A 19665-nucleotide genomic window follows, 5' to 3' on the forward strand; every position below is an offset into this window, starting at 1 on the left:
ATTCATCTTTCTTGAATCCCAGTCTAGTGCCTTAAACACAAGAGATCATTCTTTCTCCTCTTGAAATCTGCCTCATTCACTGGTCATCCTGTGCAGTTACTGAGACAGAAGTCCTGGAGAACAAACTCTGTGTGATTATGTCATTAAAGACTGTCATAATGAATACATCCAAGGGGAATGAAGTGTATATAAGTGCTTCAGGATCAGTTGGGATGAAGGCCACTCTACAGTAGATATATAAGATATTATAAAAAAATTGAGTTAATAAATACACACTGTCGACAGCTGAGTTTGGGTCCCATCAATTAGGCTTGGTATTCATTAGTGGGGGAGAAATATAGTCAGATTTCACTGACTCAGCCGGGCCTTCTGTAAATTGTGGTCTGTTTGCTCTGACATTTGATGAATTATTCTTCATAATCCACTGTCTGCTGTGATAAATCTAATCTTTCAATTTTTGGTGTCTTAATAACTCCTCAAGTAACACTGAGACATTTTGTTTCTGGGTGGGGAACACAAGTAGCTGGGATGAAAGAGAGCAGACATGACAGATAAAGGTAATGGTTTGGAGTCTGGGAAGTGGGGGTCTCTGCCCTGGCATGACATGTTCTTGCCCCATCAGCCTTGGTCCTGTAGACTTGCGGGGAGCAAGTAGTCCATAGTGCCATGCCACAGATGGCCAAGTATTGGTGAAAAGGTGACAGGAACAGAATGAGCGTTGACATATCCTGGACCTACTCCAGCAAGGGAACATCAGGTTTTGAGTTCAGAGAAGATGCTAGCCTCAGAAGTGAAAACTCCAAAAGTGCCTGTCTCCAAGAAGCTTTAGAAATACGGTATCAGACCCTCGCAGTCCGCAGAATGAGATGAGTTGGTGGCTCTTCTAGGAATTGGTGAGCCCTTCAGCTGTTGTACTTGCTAGCATTAAAGTGCCTCATTTTATCTAAGAGTCCTGACTCTGTGTTTGTTTGGCTAATACAGAAGTCCAGGGAAGGCTACCCTCCCAACCCTAGACGGGAGGGAGACCCTTTCTCCCTAACACTCTCAGTCTGTTTCCAAGTGAGCAGGCATCCACTTCACAAAATCGTCTCTCACTTTTGTTACTGATTGGGTCCCTCAGTGGCTGTCTCATCTGAGAGACCAAGAACTGACCAAGCTATGAACTCCCTTTACTCCTGGAGGGGTCCTGCAACATGAGCTCACTGACCTCAACTGCCCTTTAAAAACCATTTTACTTGTGTGCTCTTGAAGCTATGTTCTTTTTTGCATTTTGCTCTGCTTGAAATAGGGAACTACCTGATCATTTGCACATTGTGTTTCTTAGTCACTGGTTGGTGCTATTGAGTCTGGGCTTGTGATATTTCAAAGGGAAAGTTTAAATGGGAACAACCAACAATCCTATTGTCAAATAAAAATGTTAAAAATTGTGGAGGGCTATTAATATTAACAAACCTCACTCAATCTTTGTTCAGGCAAAACTCTTGTTGACTTCAGTGGGAATTTGCCTTAGCATGAGCAGGATCTGGCTCTTTACAGTTTGTAAATCTCTGTTTAAAAAGAAACCCCCATATTTTGGGTCTAAAAAACTGTAGAATGTCATTTTCATCCCCCACAGTGTTTCTGGGTCTGTTGAGTGCCCAGTCCTGCTAGGTTCCTCCCCCTTGAATTCTAGGACTACCTGCTCCAAGAAGCAGTCATTAATGGTGTCTAGAAATTTTATCTCTTCATCCTGTCCTGAGGTGACACGTTCCTAGTCAATATAGGGATAGGTGTAATCTCCGATCATTGCGTTTTCTGTTTTTGTAAACTCTCTACTGTCCCTGAGCATTTCACCATCTTGGTCAGGTGGTCAGCAGTGTATTCCTACTGCTATACCCTTATTATTCAAGCATGGAATTTCTAGCCATAGAAATTCTGTGGTATAGTTTGAGTCATTTAAGATTTTTACTATAGTTGGCTATGCTTTCTTTCACATACCAGTGTCTCTCCCCCACCAGCACAAAAAACTGTATCATTCTTATATATTTGTACCCTGGTATTACTGTGTCCCATTGATTATCATTGTTCCACCAAGTTTCTGTGATGTCTATTATATCAATATCCTTATTTAATACCTGGTGTTTACCTTCACCTCTCTTAGTATTTAGATGAATAGCATGTGTCTAAAGCACTTATAGAATCCATGTTCCTCTGCAGGCACAAGAACTATGTCCTGCTTTTAATCCACCTTAAATCTGCTGAGCAAAGGGAAGCCCTACATTCAGTTTGATTTCTGTCTGGCTCGATGTAGCACGATAACTTGTGAAAATTGCATCCAATCCTTCCCCAAATTTCAGGGAATGTTCTTTACAGCGATTGACAGAACGCTGTTGATTTTTGTGGAAATTGGAAAACTGGCAAAGCCTGATTTCCACTAAAATCCCCAGTTCGTCCCTCAGTATACAGGGCTGACGTGGTGACTGCATAGAGGCCAGTGGGAGGACAGCAGATTCTGGATACAGGAGTGAGGCAGTAATCTCAGGGTTTGAGTATAGGGTTTGGGTTGGGTTAGAGTTAGTGGGCCCCGAACCCAGCTCTGGCCAGCTCCCCCTCACCCCGGCCCCTTCCTTACCTCCTGATGAGAACCCTATTGATTATGGTGAAAATCGGAAAACCAGAAATGCCTGATTTTAGTGGAAATCAGGATTTTCCAGTGGATTTTGGTGAAAACAGAATTCTGACTGGGGCCAGAGGGGTGAGGGTCCCAGCTATAGTGAGGATGAAGGCCGGGCTGGGTGTACAACCAGCTAGTAAACTGCCTTAGATCCTGTCCCCAATTATGGATGCACAGTGGTGTTTGGCACCTGCTCTTTCCAGATAGCCACACCCAGAGCTGTGATTGAGGTGGGAATGTTAGTGCTCTCTGTTTCAGGAGTGAAATATTAGCACAGCCACTGTGTCAGCACAACCACGGTGTCAAGGTAACTGCTGGTGCTGGGGGACAAGCCACAGGAGATAGCTTTCATACAAACACAAGGTTAAATCCCCATCACTTTCTCACTGTATGATCCTCCATGGTCTCATCATTCTCAATGCATGATCGCTAGTTGTCTCATCCCCCTCACTGCATGATCCCCCACTTCTTGAATGACTTTGCCCAAGCTTTCCCAGACTCATTTGGCTATGCTATTGTCTGGGACCAAAATGAGACAGCTAGCAGCCACTGGTCATCCCATGCATCATCGTCTGTGATGACTGTGCCAGAGACACGAGGCTCCCAGTGAATGCTAGGCTCCCCAGCCAGCCCCATCTTGAATTCCAGGCCATTTCACAGGTTACAATTTTCAGAAATGCATGGATCAGGAGCTGCAATATCCAGGAGTCAGGAGCAAGAATTTTTAATGAATCTGTAAACTCAGGCGTCAACACTATGACTGGAGAATTGGTAATATAGTACCTATTTTTAAGAAAAGGAAGTGATCTGGAAAACTATGGGCCTGTTAGTTTGACCTCAATTGTATGCAGGGTCTTAGAACAAATTTTGAAAGAGAAAGTAGTTAAGGACATAGAGGTAAATAGTAATTGGGATAAAATACAACATGGTTGTACAAAAGGTAGATCGTGCTAGACCAACCTGATCTCCTTCTTTGAGCAGATAACTGATTTTTTTAATCAAAGGAAATGCTGTAGATCTAATCTACCTGGATTCCAATAAGGCATTTGATATAGTTCCACATGGGAAATTATTAATTAAATTGGAGAAGATGGGGATTGATATGAGAATTGAAAGGTGGGTAAAGAACTGGTTAAAGGAGAGACTACAATGGGTCATACTGAAATGTGAGCTGTCAGGCTGGAGGGAAGTTACGAATGGAGTTCCTCAGGGATCGGTCTTGGGACCAATTTTATTTAACATTTTCATTAATGACCTTGGCACAAAAAGTGGGTGTGCGCTAATAAAATTTGTGGATGTCACAAAGTTGGGATGTACTTCCAGTATGGAGGAGAACCAGAATATCATACAAGAAAATCTGGATGACCTTGAAAACTGGAGTAATAGAAATGGGATGACATTTAATAGTGCAAAGTGTAGGGTTATGCACTTAGGGACTGACAACAGGAATTTTTGCTATAAGTTGGGGACATATCCTGGACTGTAAGGTGGATAGAAAGCTGGCGAGATCATCGGGCTCAATGTGTAGTAATCAATGGCTCCATGTCTAGTAACCTAAATTGGCAGCTGGTATCAAACGGAGTACCCCAAGGGTCAGTCCTGGGGCAGTTTTGTTCAATATCTTCATTAATGATCTGGAGGATGGTGTGCATTGCACCCTCAGCAAGTTTGCAGATGACACTAAACTGGGAGGAGTGGTAGATATGCTGGAAGGTAGGGATAGGATACAGAGGGACCTAGACAAATTAGAGGATTGGGCCAAAAGAAATCTGATGAGGTTCAACAAGGACACAAGTGCAGAGGCCTGCACTTAGGACGGAAGAATCCCCTGCATTGCTACAGACTAGGGACCGAGCAGCTAGGCAGTAGTTCTGCAGAAAAGGACCGAGGGGTTACAGTGGATGAGGAGCTGGGTACGAGTCAACAGTGTGCCCTTGTTGCCAAGAAGGCTAACAGCATTTTGGGCTGTGTAAGTAGGAGCATTGCCAGCAGATCGAGGGACGTGATCATTCCCTTCTATTCAGCATTGGTGAGGCCTCCTCTGGAGTACTGTGTCCAGTTTTGGGCCCCACATTACAAGAAGGATGTGGAAAAATTGGAAAGAGTCCAGCGGAGGGCAACAAAACGATTAAATTTGTTAGTCTCTGAGGTGCCACAAGTACTCCTTTTCTTTTTTAAAAAATGATTATGGGGCTGGAGCACATGATTTATGAGGAGAGGCTGAGGGGACTGGGATTATTTAGTCTGCAGAAGAGAAGAATGAGGGGGGATTTGGTAGCTGCTTTTAACTACCTGAAAGGGGGTTCCAAAGAGGATAGATCTAGACTGTTCTCAGTGGTACCAGATGACAGAAGTGGATGCGACTGCCTATAATGATGTGACTGCCTATAATGGCACATAGCTGATCTGCGACTGCCAGTAGCAAATGTCTCCAATGGCTGGTGATGGGAAGAGCTCTAAGTTACTACAGAGAATTCTTTCCAAGGTGTCTGGCTGTTTGGGTCTTGCCGAAATGCTCAGGGTCCAACTGGTCACCATATTTGGGGTTGGGGAGGAATTTTCCCCTGGGTCAGATTGGCAGAGACTGTGGGGGGTTTTCACCTTCCTCTGCAGCATGGGGCATGGCTTACTTGCAGCTTTAAACTAAGTAGTGTAAATGGTGGAATTTCTGTGGCTTGAAGTCTTTAAATCATGATTTGAGGACTTCAGTAACTCAGCCAGAGGTTATGGGTCTATTACAGGAGCGGGTGGTTGAGGTTCCATGGCCTGCGATGTGCAGGAGGTCAGACTAGATGATCATGATGGTGCCTTCTGGCCTTAAAGTCTGAGAGACTCCAGGGTTTTATTCCTGGCTCTGCTGCTGTCTCGCTGTAGGGCTCTGCGTGAGTCACTTCTCTGTGCGTGTCGGTTTGCGATCTGTAAAATGGGAATAACACTGAACCCTCGCTTCCCCTTTATTAAAGTTTTGAGCTCCTGTGAGGGCATGAGACTCTGGAACGTGCAGAGTGTTAGTAAATGGCACAGCTCTCATGCCCCTATGTGCTGTTGCTTCTCAGTCGTTGCTGCTTCCTGAAGCCTGGCAAGGGAGTGAAATGTTCCCCAGGTCCCATGTTAGGCACTCAGAGCCTCCCACTAGTTCCCCCTTCATTCCAAACCCCTATTTTCAAGCATTTACACATTTTTTTAAAACAAAAGCGACCCTTTGATCCCAGCCATGAGTGATCAATAAAGCTCCAGTCGCCCTGGTTGCATGGCTCAGTTACTCATGCTTGTGCTCTGGCCAAGTCCCAGCTCTGTGGTTTCATGCAGTGTCCTCTGCATTCTCAGGTGAAGACAGGATTCGTTATTTCGGGTCCTACCAAGCAGCTGCTGTGACCTAGGCCAGTGTTTGGTGAAGTGATCCTTTATATCCAATCCCCACTTCTAAAGGGGTTGTGAGGCTGAGTTAATGAACTGCGAGGGAGAAGAGTGCATAGAAATCCTTGGGGGCAGGAGGTTCAAGGGCCCTCTGCACTGGGAAATTGAGGCTTTGAAATTGTTTTCATTTCAATGAGAGTTAGATGCCTAAGTGCTTAGGTCACTTTTGGAAAGGGGACTTAGGCTCGTAAATCACTGATACACTTTTGAAAACATTCCCTTTAATCTCTCTCTGCCTCTATTCCACATCTGTAAAATGGGGATAATGATACTTCTTGTCTGTCTATTTTGATTATAAGTTCTTTGGGACCAGGACTGTTTTTTTCTACGTGTTTGTACAGCACCTAGTACAATGGGGCTCCAGTCTTATTTGGGACCTCTAGACATTATCACAATACAAATAATAATAATAAATAGCTATACTAATTGTAATTAATCAGTACCTAGATAATAGTGGAAAAGCCTTTAAAGCAACTCCCTGCAGCTTGAATACTAATGTAATAATCATGAAAAGATCTTGCATGTTTAAAATTAAACAAGCCTAGTTTTTAAGGATTAAACATTCCGTGCCACATTTTCAAGCCAGTTAAGTGCAATGGCACGTGCAGTTGCCAGGAGAGCATGTGCTGAATGGGGAGCTGCACATGCAGCTGGCTAATTAGAGACCCCGGCACGTGCAGGTATCCCGGTCACCTGTCTGGCTGCAAGTAACTACGCATGCAGTTGGGCACCTGACTTGTTTGAAGATGTGGCCCTGAAGTTCCCCTTCTCAGGTTAAACCTGCTTGGAAACTGTTTTCCCACCTCGTTCTACACAGTTTCCACACCTGCTGCCAGGGTCACAAATGGCGTCAGCCAGTTTGTCTTGTCTTCATGAGACCTGGTGTAGTCTGAGGTAGACCTGGGAACCCTTTAGGTATCCTACGGTATAGCCTCTGAGGTAGGCAAGAGTGCCCCAGGACCTTCCCTCACTATTCTGCTGGCTTGGGCAGGACAGAGAGACTGGGTGCATGACATAGGTGCTCCCTCCTGCCATCCCCTGAGGATATTACTGAGCATGCTGCCTCCACAGCTACAGCCACACCCTTTTGCCTTTGTAGAGTGGCTGAGACCCTGTGCCGGAGGGAGAGAGGAAGCAGGGACTGGCCTCCTCTTCCTCACCTGCCAGTGCTGGGAGCATGACTCACTTTGTCTCTGAGCCAGCCAAACGCTATGGACTCTCATTGGCTGCAGTGGGAGGGAGATGTCAGAGGGAATGCCAGCACCTGGTCACACACTCTCCCACTTGCCTGGGACCTTCTGGGGCATACAGCAGCTGAGTGGCCTGCAGCAGAGACAAGAGCGGCTGCCCTCTGTGAAAGGACTGGACTGGGAAAGGACGTTTTCATGATGAATGAGGGAAGTTTGTTGAGCAGGGGGCCTGTGGCCCAGAGCTAATTGTGCTGCCACTTTATCTCATCCTCACACCTGCTCACGTGAAGCCCCTGCTGCCAATACATCTCCCCTCTCCGCAGCTCCTGGAGAGGCCATCAATTCTCTTGCTACGTCTGAGCTCTTCCCTGTGCTGCCCTAGCATGGAGAGTGCACGCATGCATGTGTGTGTGTATGTCTGTGGTTTTCTGCCTGAACAAGCTCAGCTGGCCACTGTGGCTAGCCTGGATCTCCCTGTGCTGGGTGGTCATAGCAATTCAGGCTATTTATAAAAAGAGACCCTTCTGTCTGAGAGATTCCATGGGAGCAGCTGTCTGTGCACCGTATTTAGTGGGAAACCACCGGCTCAGCAGGGGATATATGCCTCACACCAGCCATTAGTGCTGGGAGGAGCCTATGTTGGTATTTTTATTTTCAGAGTGTATTCGATGCTGGCAAAAGTGGCTGGGCTGACAGCCCAGGGGACTAAAGGCCTCTAAAACCACAGGGCAGGCACCATCTGGGCAGGGTCATTACAAATTTATACCACATACTGTCCCCCCAAATGTGCCTCAACACCAAATTCAGGCCACTTGACCCGCACTCCTGTGTTTTAACCACTAGACGATGTTGTTTCAATAATAGATGGACCAGTGATATTGTCCGGTGTGGCTGGAAGTATGATACTGGACCACCGAGCTCCCCAGAGCCATCCAGTCCCCCTCACAAGGGCTTAGTTTTCTAAAATAATCTGAAGTCAGAAACTCCAAATCCAGTGAATTATTGGGAAGGAAGAAAGGAAAAGAAAGAAAGAACCCTGATTTTTTTCATCTGGAGAGAGGAATTTTGATAAGTTTGAATTGTGGACCCACTGGAATTAAAAAACACATAACTACTTATTTTTAAATGCAGTTGTTTTACTTAATTGGTTTTGCCGCCAGGACCAAAAGGAATAAAATAAATTAAAAAAAGGTGCCTTCCCAGTGAGGCGGCTGAAGCTCCCTTTGAATCCAATTGAAACCAGTAGTTTTAGTGGAAGATGCCGCAGGGAGTGGGAGGGAGGTTGCTGTTCTCAGCAGCTGCATCAGGGAACAAGCTGCTCCTGGGACAGTGGTTTCCCCCATTCTCCATCAGCATAAAGAATTTCTGTTTAACGCATTGCATGAAGGCCCGTTTAGAAGGGCTTTATTCATTTTTAATTGCCATCTTGCGGCAGTTCCCATTTTTCATTACCTTTTAAAAAGCAGGTGTCAAGGTTCCTTCCCCACTCTGAACTCTAGGGTACAGATGTGGGGACCTGCATGAAAACCTCCTAAGCTTACTTTTACCATCTTAGGTTAAAACTTCCCCAAGGTACAAATGAATTTTACCTTTCCCCTTGGATTTCCACTGCCACCACCAAACTTTATCTGGGTTTACTGGGAAACGTAGTTTGGACATGTCTTTCCCCCCAAAATCCTCCCAACCCTTGCACCCCACTTCCAGGGGAAGGTTTAGTAAAAGTCCTCACCAATTTGCATAGGTGACCACAGACCCAAACCCTTGGATCTTAGAACAATGAAAAAACATTCAGTTTTCTTACAAGAAGACTTTTAATAGAAGTAAAGGAATCACCTCTGTAAAATCAGGATGGTAGATACCTTACAGGGTAATTAGATTCAAAACATAGAGAATCCCTCTAGGTAAAACCTTAAGTTACAAAAAAGACACACAGACAGGAATAGTCATTCTATTCAGCACAGCTCTTTTCTCAGCCATTTAAAGAAATCGTAATCTAACACATACCTAACTAGATTACTTACTAAAAGTTCTAAGACTCCATTCCTATTCTGTCCCCGGCAAAAGCAGCATACTGACAGACACAGACCCTTTGTTTCTCTCCCTCCTCCCAGCTTTTGAAAGTATCTTGTCTCCTCATTGGTCATTTTGGTCAGGTGCCAGCGAGGTTACCTGTAGCTTCTTAACCCTTTACAGGTGAGAGGATTTTTCCTCTGGCTAGGAGGGATTTTAAAGGGGTTTACCCTTCCCTTTATATTTATGATACGCCCCCCATATCTCAGCTAGGGTGAAACGCTGGCTGGGATTTCTTCCTGGAGCTCTAGGAAAAACAGAGTTAATAAGACACATGTATCTCTAAATATACTACCAAGTCCTATACTATACTATAAAGTACTATAAAGACTAACAATATTTTCCACATCTCAAGGACGATTTTAACCAGTTGATTCTGGGAAACTTTCACGGGAGAGTGCATCAGCCACTTTGTTAGAAGCTCCTGAGATGTGTTGGATGTCGAAATCAAAATCTTGGAGAGCTAAACTCCACCAAATAAGTTTTCTGTTATTTCCCATGGCAGTATGAAGCCACCGTAGCACATCATGGTCGGTTTGCAGGTGGAAACGCCATCCCCAAACATATGGGCGTAGCTTTTCCAGGGCATAGACAATGGCGTAACATTCTTTTTCACTGACTGACCAGTTGTTTTCCCTCTCAGACAGTTTTTTGCTGAGAAACACTACAGGGTGGAATTCTTGATCAGGTCCTTGATCAGTTAGTCCTGCCTCCCTTAAGCACTCAAGGACTTTTTGTAGATGTTCCAGGTGTTCTGCCCAGGAATCTGAAAATATGGCCACATCGTCAAGGCAGGCAACTGCATATTCTCCCAATCCTGCTAGGAGACCATCTACAAGTCTTTGGAAGGTGGCGGGTGCATTCCGCAGCCCGAAAGGGAGCACATTAAATTCATACAGCCCGACATGGGTGGTGAAGCCTGACCTTTCCTTGGTGGATTCATCTCACGGTACCTGCCAGTACCCCTTGGTTAAGTCCAAGGTAGAGATGAACTGGGCTCGTCCCAGTTTCTCCAATAGTTCATCTGTGCGTGGCATTGGATAGTTGTCTGGGCGAGTTACAGCATTTAGCTTATGGTAGTCCACGCAAAAACATATCTCCCCCATCTGGTTTGGGAACTAGAACCACTGGAGATGCCCATACACTTCCAGAGGGGCGGATTACACCCATCTGTAACATATCCTGGATCTCCCGGTCTATAGCAGTTTTAGCTTGAGGAGACAACCGGTAAGGTTGGACTTTAATTGGCTGAGCATTACCTGTGTCAATGGAGTGGTATGCCCGTTCAGTCAGTCCTGGGGTGGCTGAGAACGTTGGCGCGTAGCTAGTGCACAGCTCCTTGATCTGCTGTTGCTGCATACGCCCAAGGGTCATGGAGAGATTCACCTCTTCCACACCACCAGCACTTTTCCCTTCGTAGTAGACACCTTCAGGCCACTCAGTGTCGTCTCCTCCCTGTGCTGTAAACTGACAAACCTTTAATTCTCTGGAATAAAAGGGCTTTAGAGAATTAATATGGTACCCCTTAGGCTTTCGGTTGGAGGTGGGGAATGCTATGAGATAATTAACGGCTCCCAGGCGCTCCTGGACCGTGAATGGCCCTTCCCATGATGCTTCCATTTTATGGGCCTGGAGCGCCTTTAAGACCATGACCTGGTCCCCTACTTTGAAGGAACGCTCTCTGGCATGTTTATCATACCAGGCTTTTTGCTCTTTTTGAGCATCCTGTAAGTTTTCTTTAGCAAGGGCTAAAGAGGTTCGGAGGGTGTTTTGTAGGTTGGTTACAAAGTCCAGAATGTTAGTTCCTGCAGAAGGTGTAAATTCCTCCCATTGCTGCTTCACCAACTATAATGGCCCCTTAACCTCATGGCCATATACAAGTTCAAATGGGGAAAACCCTAAACTGGGATGTGGTACAGCTCTGTAGGCAAAGAGCAACTGCTGCAACACTAGGTCCCAATCATTGGAGTGCTCATTTACGAATTTACATATCATGGCCCCCAGAGTTCCATTAAACTACTCCACCATGCCATTTGTTTGATGGTGGTAAGGAGTGGCAACCAAGTGATTTACCCCATGAGCTTCCCGAGGTTTTCCATAGTTCCTGCCAGGAAATTAGTCCCTGCATCTGTGAGGATGTTGGAGGGCCAACCTACCCTGGCAAAAATGTCTGCTCGTGCCTGGCACACACTTTTAGCCCTGGTGTTGCTTAGAGCTACTGCTTCTGGCCATCGGGTGGCAAAATCCACAAAAGTCAGTATGTACTGCTTCCCTCTGGGTGTCTTTTTCGGAAAAGGACCCAGAATATCCACAGCTACTCACTGAAATGGAACTTCAATGATGGGGAGTGGCTGGAGAGGGGCTTTGACCTGGTCTTGGGGTTTTCCCACTCTTTGGCATACTTCACAAGAACGGACATAGGTAGAAACATCCTTGCCCATTCCCTCCCAGTGGAATGACCCCCCCCAAACAGTCTTTGGTCCTGTTCACCCCAGCATGGCCACTAGGGTGATCATGGGCTAAGCTCAAGAGCTTGGCCCGGTATTTAGCTGGAACTACCAACTGTCTCTGAGGATGCCAGTCTTCCTGGTGTCCACCAGAAAGAGTTTCCTTGTATAAAAGTCCTCTTTCTACAACAAACTTGGATCGATTAGAAGAGCTGAGAGGCGGTGGGTTGCTCCGTGCTGCCGTCCAAGCTCTCTGGAGGCTTTCATCTGCTTCCTGTTCGGTCTGGAACTGTTCCCTTGATGCTGGAGACATCAGTTCCTCATTGGATTGTGGACCTATGCTTGGTCCCTCTGGAAGCGAAGTAGGGGATGGGGCTGTTTTCGTTGACTGTGAAACGCTCTCCACTGGGACACTATGTTGGGGTTCAGGCTCTGGCTGAGCCTCTTGTGTAGGGTCATGGGCTGCTGCCGGTTCAGGTTCGGTGTGGCCCTCTGGTGTTGAGGTTGCAAATACTGGATTCAGTGCTGGCAATGGGTCTGGTGCTGGTTGTTCCGCTGGTTCCGGTTCTGGGACTGGTTCCGTCTGGGTCTCTGGGACTGGATCTACTATTGTTATTGCAGACATTGGCCTGGCGTCCGGGTCCATCACCTCTGACCGGGTCCTGATAGAAGTTTCCGGAACAGAGCTAGGCCTCACGGCTTGTTTAGCCTGGCTGCGGCTGACCATTCCCACCCTCTTGGCTAGCTTCACATGATTGGCCAAGTCTTCCTCCAACAGCATGGGGATGGGATAATCATCATAGACTGCAAAAGTCCACGTTCCTGACCAGCCCTGGTACTGGACAGGCAACTTGGCTGTAAGCAAATTGAAAGAGTTGAATTTGAAGGGTCGAATCGTCACTTGGATCTCTGGGTTGATTAAATTGGGGTCCACTAAGGAAGCATGGATAGCTGACACTTGTGTTCTGGTGTCCCTCCACGCGGTGACCTTCTTCCTGCCCACACTCACAGTTTCCCTCCGCTCCAAGGGTATCTGGGAGGTATCTGGGCCTGCAGATCTTTCGTGTGATTCCGGTGCAATGAACTGTAATCTGTTGGGGTTCTTGGGGCAATTGGCCTTTACATGCCCCGGCTCGTTACATTTAAAACATCGTCCAGCTGACGGGTCACTGGGGCGAGGTGGTTTGCTGGAGAATGGGGTGGTGGGACAATAAGGTGTCTGGAGGGTTCTTTGGGAGGTAGGTGGGGCCTTGGGCGGCCCCTGGTAATAGGGTGTGATCTGGGGTTGTCCCTTCTGGTCTCCGCTCCAACTGCGACCAGTTTTCTTCTTCTCGGCCACCTCCACCCATCTGGCTCCAATCTCTCCTGCTTCGATTACAGTTTTGGGCTTCCCATCTAGGATGTATCTTTCTATTTCCTCAGGAACACCCTCTAAGAATTGTTTTATTTGCATTAGGAAGGGCAAATTTACTGGAAATTCAACACTTGCTCCTGATATCCAGGCATCCCAATGTTTCATAATGTGGTAGGCATGTCGGGTAAATGACACGTCTGGTTTCCACCTTAGGGCTCTGAACTTCCGACGAGAATGCTCGGGTGTTATTCCCATTCTGACTCTTGCCTTGGATTTAAACAGTTCATACTTGTTCATGTGTTCTTTAGGCATTTCAGCCGCCACCTCAGCTAAGGGTCCACTGCTCTACCATGTATTGGTCGGTAGAGATGCTGTACCCAAGGCAGGCCCTTTCAAAGTTTTCTAAGTATCATCGCCTGCCTTGTAGGTGGGGAACTTTCTGGGATGGGAAGTGGTACCTGGAGAAGGATTGCTAGGGTTTGTTGGTATATTCTGCTGAGCCTTTACCTTCTCCATCTCCAGTTCATGCTTCCTCTCTTTTTCCTTCTCCTCCTCCACATGCTTCCTCTCTTTTTCCTTCTCCTCCTCCACATGCTTCCTTGCCACCATTTCCCTCCTGTGGGCAGCCTCCTGTACCTCCTTCTCCAGCCTCATGAGTTCTATCTGTCTTTCATGTTCCATTTGTTTTTCTTCAGCCTGAAATCTGGCTAATTCCAGCTTTTGTTGAGCCGTGGATTCTGTCATCCTAACCTCTCTGTTTTTAACTAACTTTACACCCGAGGTTTAGAAATAAACAAACAAAACTTGGCTGTAAAATTTTGCTGTGCTGGAATAGGATACCTATTCTCTGATAGTGATTGTCAGCCTACAGAAAAAGACAATTCCCTTTGTCTCTGCTGTGGCCCCAAATCAAAGCAAAAAACCTCCAACTACTTGGAAACCTGCTTACCAGCAGCCCAAAGGAAAAAAAAATCCTTTTCAAACCTGTGCTCCTTGTAAAAAAACCCCAAAATCGTAAAAAAAAAAAAAAAAAAAAAAAAAAAACTTGCCACTTTTGTCTCCAGGCAAATGGGTAGAACACCCCCCTATTTACTTTTAGGGGAAAAAAAAAAAAAACTCTGGTTTGCGAAGACTGTGAATTTCCCTGCAGGAGTTTAAGTACTCTGCCTCCAGGCAAAGAAAACCTGCAATTCACAAAGATAATCCCCTTTTCTCTCTGCTCTGGCCCCAAAGCAGAGAAAAAAATAGCTGCTTTCAGTTGGACCTCCTTTCCAGCAGCTCCAAAGGAAAAAAAAATATGTCCTTTTTAAAATCTGTTTTTCTGGTTCAAAAAATCTCAAATTGATCTCAAAAGGATTTCAGGTTAATCCCACCACTCTGCCACCATGTCAAGGTTCCTTCGCCACTCTGAACTCTAGGGTACAGATGTGGGGACCTGCATGAAAACCTCCTAAGCTTACTTTTACCAGCTTAGGTTAAAACTTCCCCAACGTACAAATTAATTTTACCCTTTGCCCTTGGATTTCTACTGCCACCACCAAACTTTTATCTGGGTTTATTGGGAAACGTAGTTTGGACACATCTTTCCCCCCAAAATCCTCCCAACCCTTGCACCCCACTTCCTGGGGAAGGTTTAGTAAAAATCCTCACCAATTTGCATAGGTGACCACAGACCCAAACCCTTGGATCTTAGAACAATGAAAAAACATTCAGTTTTCTTACAAGAAGACTTTTAATAGAAGTAAAGGAATCACCTCTGTAAAATCAGGATGGTAGATACTTTACAGGGTAATTAGATTCAAAACATAGAGAATCCCTCTAGGTAAAACCTTAAGTTACAAAAAAGACACACAGACAGGAATAGTCATTCTATTCAGCACAGCTCTTTTCTCAGCCATTTAAAGAAACCGTAATCTAACACATACCTAACTAGATTACTTACTAAAAGTTCTAAGACTCCATTCCTGTTCTGTCTCCAGCAAAAGCAACATACAGACAGACACAGACCCTTTGTTTTTCTCCCTCCTCCCAGCTTTTGAAAGTATCTTGTCTCCTCATTGGTCATTTTGGTCAGGTGCCAGCGAGGTTACCTGTAGCATCTTAACCCTTTACAGGTGAGAGGATTTTTCCTCTGGCCAGGAGGGATTTTAAAGGGGTTTACCTTTCCCTTTATATTTATGACAGCAGGGGATAAAAATGCAGGGGCACTCAGTTTCCCCCCTCACTCCCCATAAATTATGTGCTTCTCCACTGTTCACATTAGTGCGAGCCAAGCACAGTGGAAAAAGAGGTTGGGCAAGCACCCCCCACCCAGCTCTGCTGATGCATCTCTGTCCTGAACTGAGACACCATCCCAGAGCTGCTCCAAACCTGGGTTCCCTATACCCACAGACTTGATCAGGCTTACTCCTGACCCACAACCCACCTGGCTATTCCAATGCTGGGCCTCTCACGCATATTGCTGCTGAGACACATCCCGTCTGCCCCACCACATGCCCTGCTATCCTGTCCTGGGCCTTTCCTGAGACTGTCAATCATCTGAATTTTGGGACTGAGAAAATGCCTCTTGGAGAGCTACCTGTGGCCTAAAAATATTTGAAACCCAGATCTATGGAAGGGCAAACAATAGTTCAGTAACCCAACAGCCAAGCTAGCCACCAGCCACAAATTAATAATGCATGGTGACATAGCTGGCGTTAACAAAGCACATGATAGTCTTCTGATATCCCTTCTACAATGTAAGTGCCACCAAGGTATTCAGGATCTTATGATGTGCCATGTAGTGTAATGTTAAATTAAAATATGGAATTCTGTGTAAAGGGACAAACAGTTTGGCCCCTCACCCAGCATAGGCAACTCCTGCCCGGTGCCCACTGTAATCACCCCATTCTGCACACAAACAGCTTGGGGTTAGCATCAGCAGTGACTGAAAGTCATTGCCACCTGCTGGCTGTTAAATATCTTGTGTGAAGGAACTGCTGGGTCTCTGTCCAGTGCCTAGTGACACAGGTGTTCTGCTCACAATTGGCAGCATCCCAATCACAGCCCCCACTTTCTTGTTGGCAGTCACCACAATGGTGTCAAGTACTGACTAGGCTCTAGAGGGGCCCCATCAGGTCAGGGATGAGGAACAGGGGTGGAATGGAAGGAATAAGCAGCAGAGCCACGACCCATGCTGTACCTGGTCTGTGGATGTAGGGTTTCAGTCTCTAGGAGGTTTCCCTGTGGGACTGGCTCTGTTAATCCTTGCAAGTGTGCTCACTTCTCTTCCTCTTCTCCTGGCAGATCAAAGAGCTCTTTGTGAGTTTTGAGGACACTCCCCTGGGAGCAGCATCCCTGGCCCAGGTCCACAAGGCGGTGCTGCAGGATGGGAGGACAGTGGCAGTGAAAGTCCAGCACCCGAAAGTTCAGGCTCAAAGCGCCAAGGACATTTTGTTGATGGAGGTAAGCCAGAGCACCTTCCGTGCAAACATGCCGGGCCAAATTCACTCTAGGTGGCCCTTGATGGGCCAGATTCACCCAGGTGGCAGATACCACTGATCTCTATGGGGTTATGAGCATAATGACCTGCGCCCTGTATCCCAAAACACTCTACAAAGATAAATTATGTGGTTAGAGCCTTACAAAAATAAAACACAAAATCAGTGAGGGCTGCACTGTCAGGGATGAGATTGTGTGGATGGAGGGATTGGAGTCTAGTGCTGGATGAGCAGATGGGGAGAAAGGGAGCTGGGGGCAGGGGAAAAAGAAGAGAGCGAAAAGGTCTGTGAGAAAGACCTGAGTAAGTCCATGGAGGTTTCAGAAACAAGAGGCCAGGTCCTGAAATCCTTACACTGGCCCAACTCCAGTTAACTTTGGGATCTGGCCCAAAGAGGGCATTTTCTGACTGGATTCTGAAATGCATGGGGAGTAACTAGAGTTGTCTGATCATGGGGATGAAGAGGTTGTGTTCTCCTGTGCTTGTGAGAAAGTGGGCAGTGGCATCCTGCACATTCAGGGGTCCAGAGAGCAGGACCTGGGCAGGCTGAGGAGCAGAGAGTTGCAATAGCGAAGAGGAGGAGGAATGTGCCCCTGGCATGGTCAGACCTGCTCAGCCTGCAGGTTTCCTTGCAGTCAGGGCTGTAAGAGTTACAATGAAAAAATTATTCCCTTTGACTGATATTTCTGATTGCATCAGTCACTCTGACGAGATCTCTTCTGCACTTTGCGTGTGAGTTACATAGAGGCTACCAGGATGACCATGGCATGCTTCGCTTAAGTCCAGGACCACATGGAAGAGGCTGAGTAGAGTCAGGGCAGGAGGAAGAACAAGAAAGATGACAAAGTGTGAGATCGGGACAAGAGGAAATTGTTGTGAAGGATCCAGGGTCCAGACCCTCAAGTAGGTCTACACAGCCCATGGGAGTGAGCCTCCCAGCTTGGGTTGACAGACTTGGATTAGTGGGGCTCACGCTAGGGCCCTAAAAATAGCTGTGTAGACAGTGCTTTGAAGTTGCGGCTCGGGCTGTGAAGTCTGGGCCAGCGGGCTGTGTAGATATACCCAGCGGCACATTCTCTCCATTAACATAGGCAGTTACCAGCACATTCCCCAGTGTGTAGCTGTGACGTGCTGGATTGGATTTCTTTTTGCCGGTTGGACTATTAGGAGACATTTAAATAAATACATTTACGACTCTTTCTTCTCTGTTTTGGAAAGCTTGAAACTAAAAAAATCTATTTCCTTCCTGAAATGTATTATTCTCCTTCCTGTTCACATACTCTGGTTTGTCCCAGTAGGGATGCCAGCAAGCATCTGTTACGTATGCACTCACATTACTGTAGGGTCACTTGTGAGTGCTAGGTTGTTGTGAATGCTAGTGCTTGTTACTGTACAGTTGCTCATGAATGCTCCCGGCATATATTGTCTTGTTTTTGAAAGGTTTCTTGTAAGTGCTGAGCTGCACACGTTGGCTTGCTGTTATTGTAGGGTTGTGTGCATGTGCCTGGCCTTTGCCATGGGTTTTTTCAGACTCTGTTTAGATTCATGCTGATTTACATCATCTGAGGATCTGGCCCTTTAAGAATTACACATACTTTGCAACTAGATAGGAGGTCGCATTTAGGACCATTTAAATACTGATTGATACAGTCTCCTACAGAGAGTGATGAGAGAGAATCAGAAAAGCTGGATGGAAAATTTACAATTTCACTGCCTTTATTTGCGGGTTCCATAGCATCATTGCTGACTCTTTAAAAATCAGGACAGCACCTGATAAATCCAGAGGGAGATCCCACTCAACTCTCCCTACATCCACCTTATTCCAGGACTGTATTCTAGACAGCTCTTGAAAAGGGCCAGACAAATTGTTATTAAGTATGTCCTTGTTAATTTTAAAGTCATTAAATCGACTTGAATCATTATTTTAAAAAGCAGAAAACAGCGTATATATGTTCGGCTCACAAGCATCAGTGCAGTAATCCTGCAGCCCTGGAAAGTTTTTGTGCAGATGTACACGGAGATCACTGGTTACATTTCATTTGGGTGACATAACTTTGAGAGAATTTATGTCCCCAGACATAATGGGAGAAAATCATTCAATAAGATCTGAAACCCAGTGATTACATTTTTAAAAGGACACCGTAGACTGAGTTTAGGACTGACATTTAGATAAGAGAAGTTGGAGGGGGGTGTGAATAAATGGTTTCACACAGCTGAACAGGAGCAGAAATGGTTCATTAATTTATTTTTGTTTTACATTTCAATGGTATCTGCCTTTCTGTGTGTTGCAAACATTCCCACTGCAGTGCAGGAAACCCTAACTCACAGTGTTGAGCCAGGAAGTGAAACAGTCTAGATTCACACACAGACGGGTCTATTTTCATTTTCCTGGCTTAGTGAAGAACAAAACAGATGGTATAAACCATGCAAAGTGAATTACTTTTTATAAAGTCTTTTCATTTTAGGACTCTCAGGTGGCTTTAATAACAAACTGAATTTTTTTTTTTTTAAAGATATGGGTCCAGATCCTCAGCTGCTGTCAGTTGGCTACTGAAATCAGTAGAGCTGCAGCAATTTACACAGCTTTACTTGAGTTTTATGCTGACTGTGTCCCTTAACTCCAACACAGGAATTTTTTGCTAGAACATTTTATAACTAGGATTATGCCACCAAATGCAGTCTCTTGTATTTGAAGAACCATCTTGCTGGGCCATCCTCTATTTCCTCTAGGAAGGACTGTCCATCACTTGCCGCCCTAGATTTCCTCTTTCTGGTCTTGTACTTTATTAAGTATTTGTGTAAACAGAAATGTCCATTAAACATTTAAGTTAAGATTTGCAAAGTCGCCTAAGGAGTCTGACTGCCCAGTAACTATTCATTTTAATGGGAACTGGGTATCCAGATCCCTTAGGCAGCATTGCCAATTTCAGTCTGACAGGTTAATAAGTCAAAACCCCAGGACAGCTGAGGGTGGGCTCTGACCCTCGAAGGGAGTGTTTTTGCAAGGGCTGCAGCCTTCTATCTGTAAAGAAAATTGGCCTTCATTTCTGAACTGC

At 45.8% G+C, this 19665-nt stretch overlaps 1 protein-coding gene across 3 annotated transcripts in view; it reads left to right on the plus strand.

Annotated features, from left to right (window-relative positions):
• The window catches only part of ADCK1 (aarF domain containing kinase 1), a 133367-nt gene that overhangs the window by 87235 nt on the left and 26467 nt on the right, over positions 1 to 19665 (plus strand). For all 3 annotated transcript variants that reach the window (XM_077819205.1, XM_077819206.1, XM_077819207.1), the window contains one exon: positions 16417 to 16575. In XM_077819205.1, the coding sequence (XP_077675331.1) occupies positions 16417 to 16575 (159 nt within the window). The remainder of the gene's footprint in view (positions 1 to 16416; positions 16576 to 19665) is intronic.

This window comes from Eretmochelys imbricata, chromosome 6 (assembly GCF_965152235.1).
Source record: "Eretmochelys imbricata isolate rEreImb1 chromosome 6, rEreImb1.hap1, whole genome shotgun sequence".
Taxonomy (NCBI): Eukaryota; Metazoa; Chordata; order Testudines; family Cheloniidae; genus Eretmochelys; species Eretmochelys imbricata.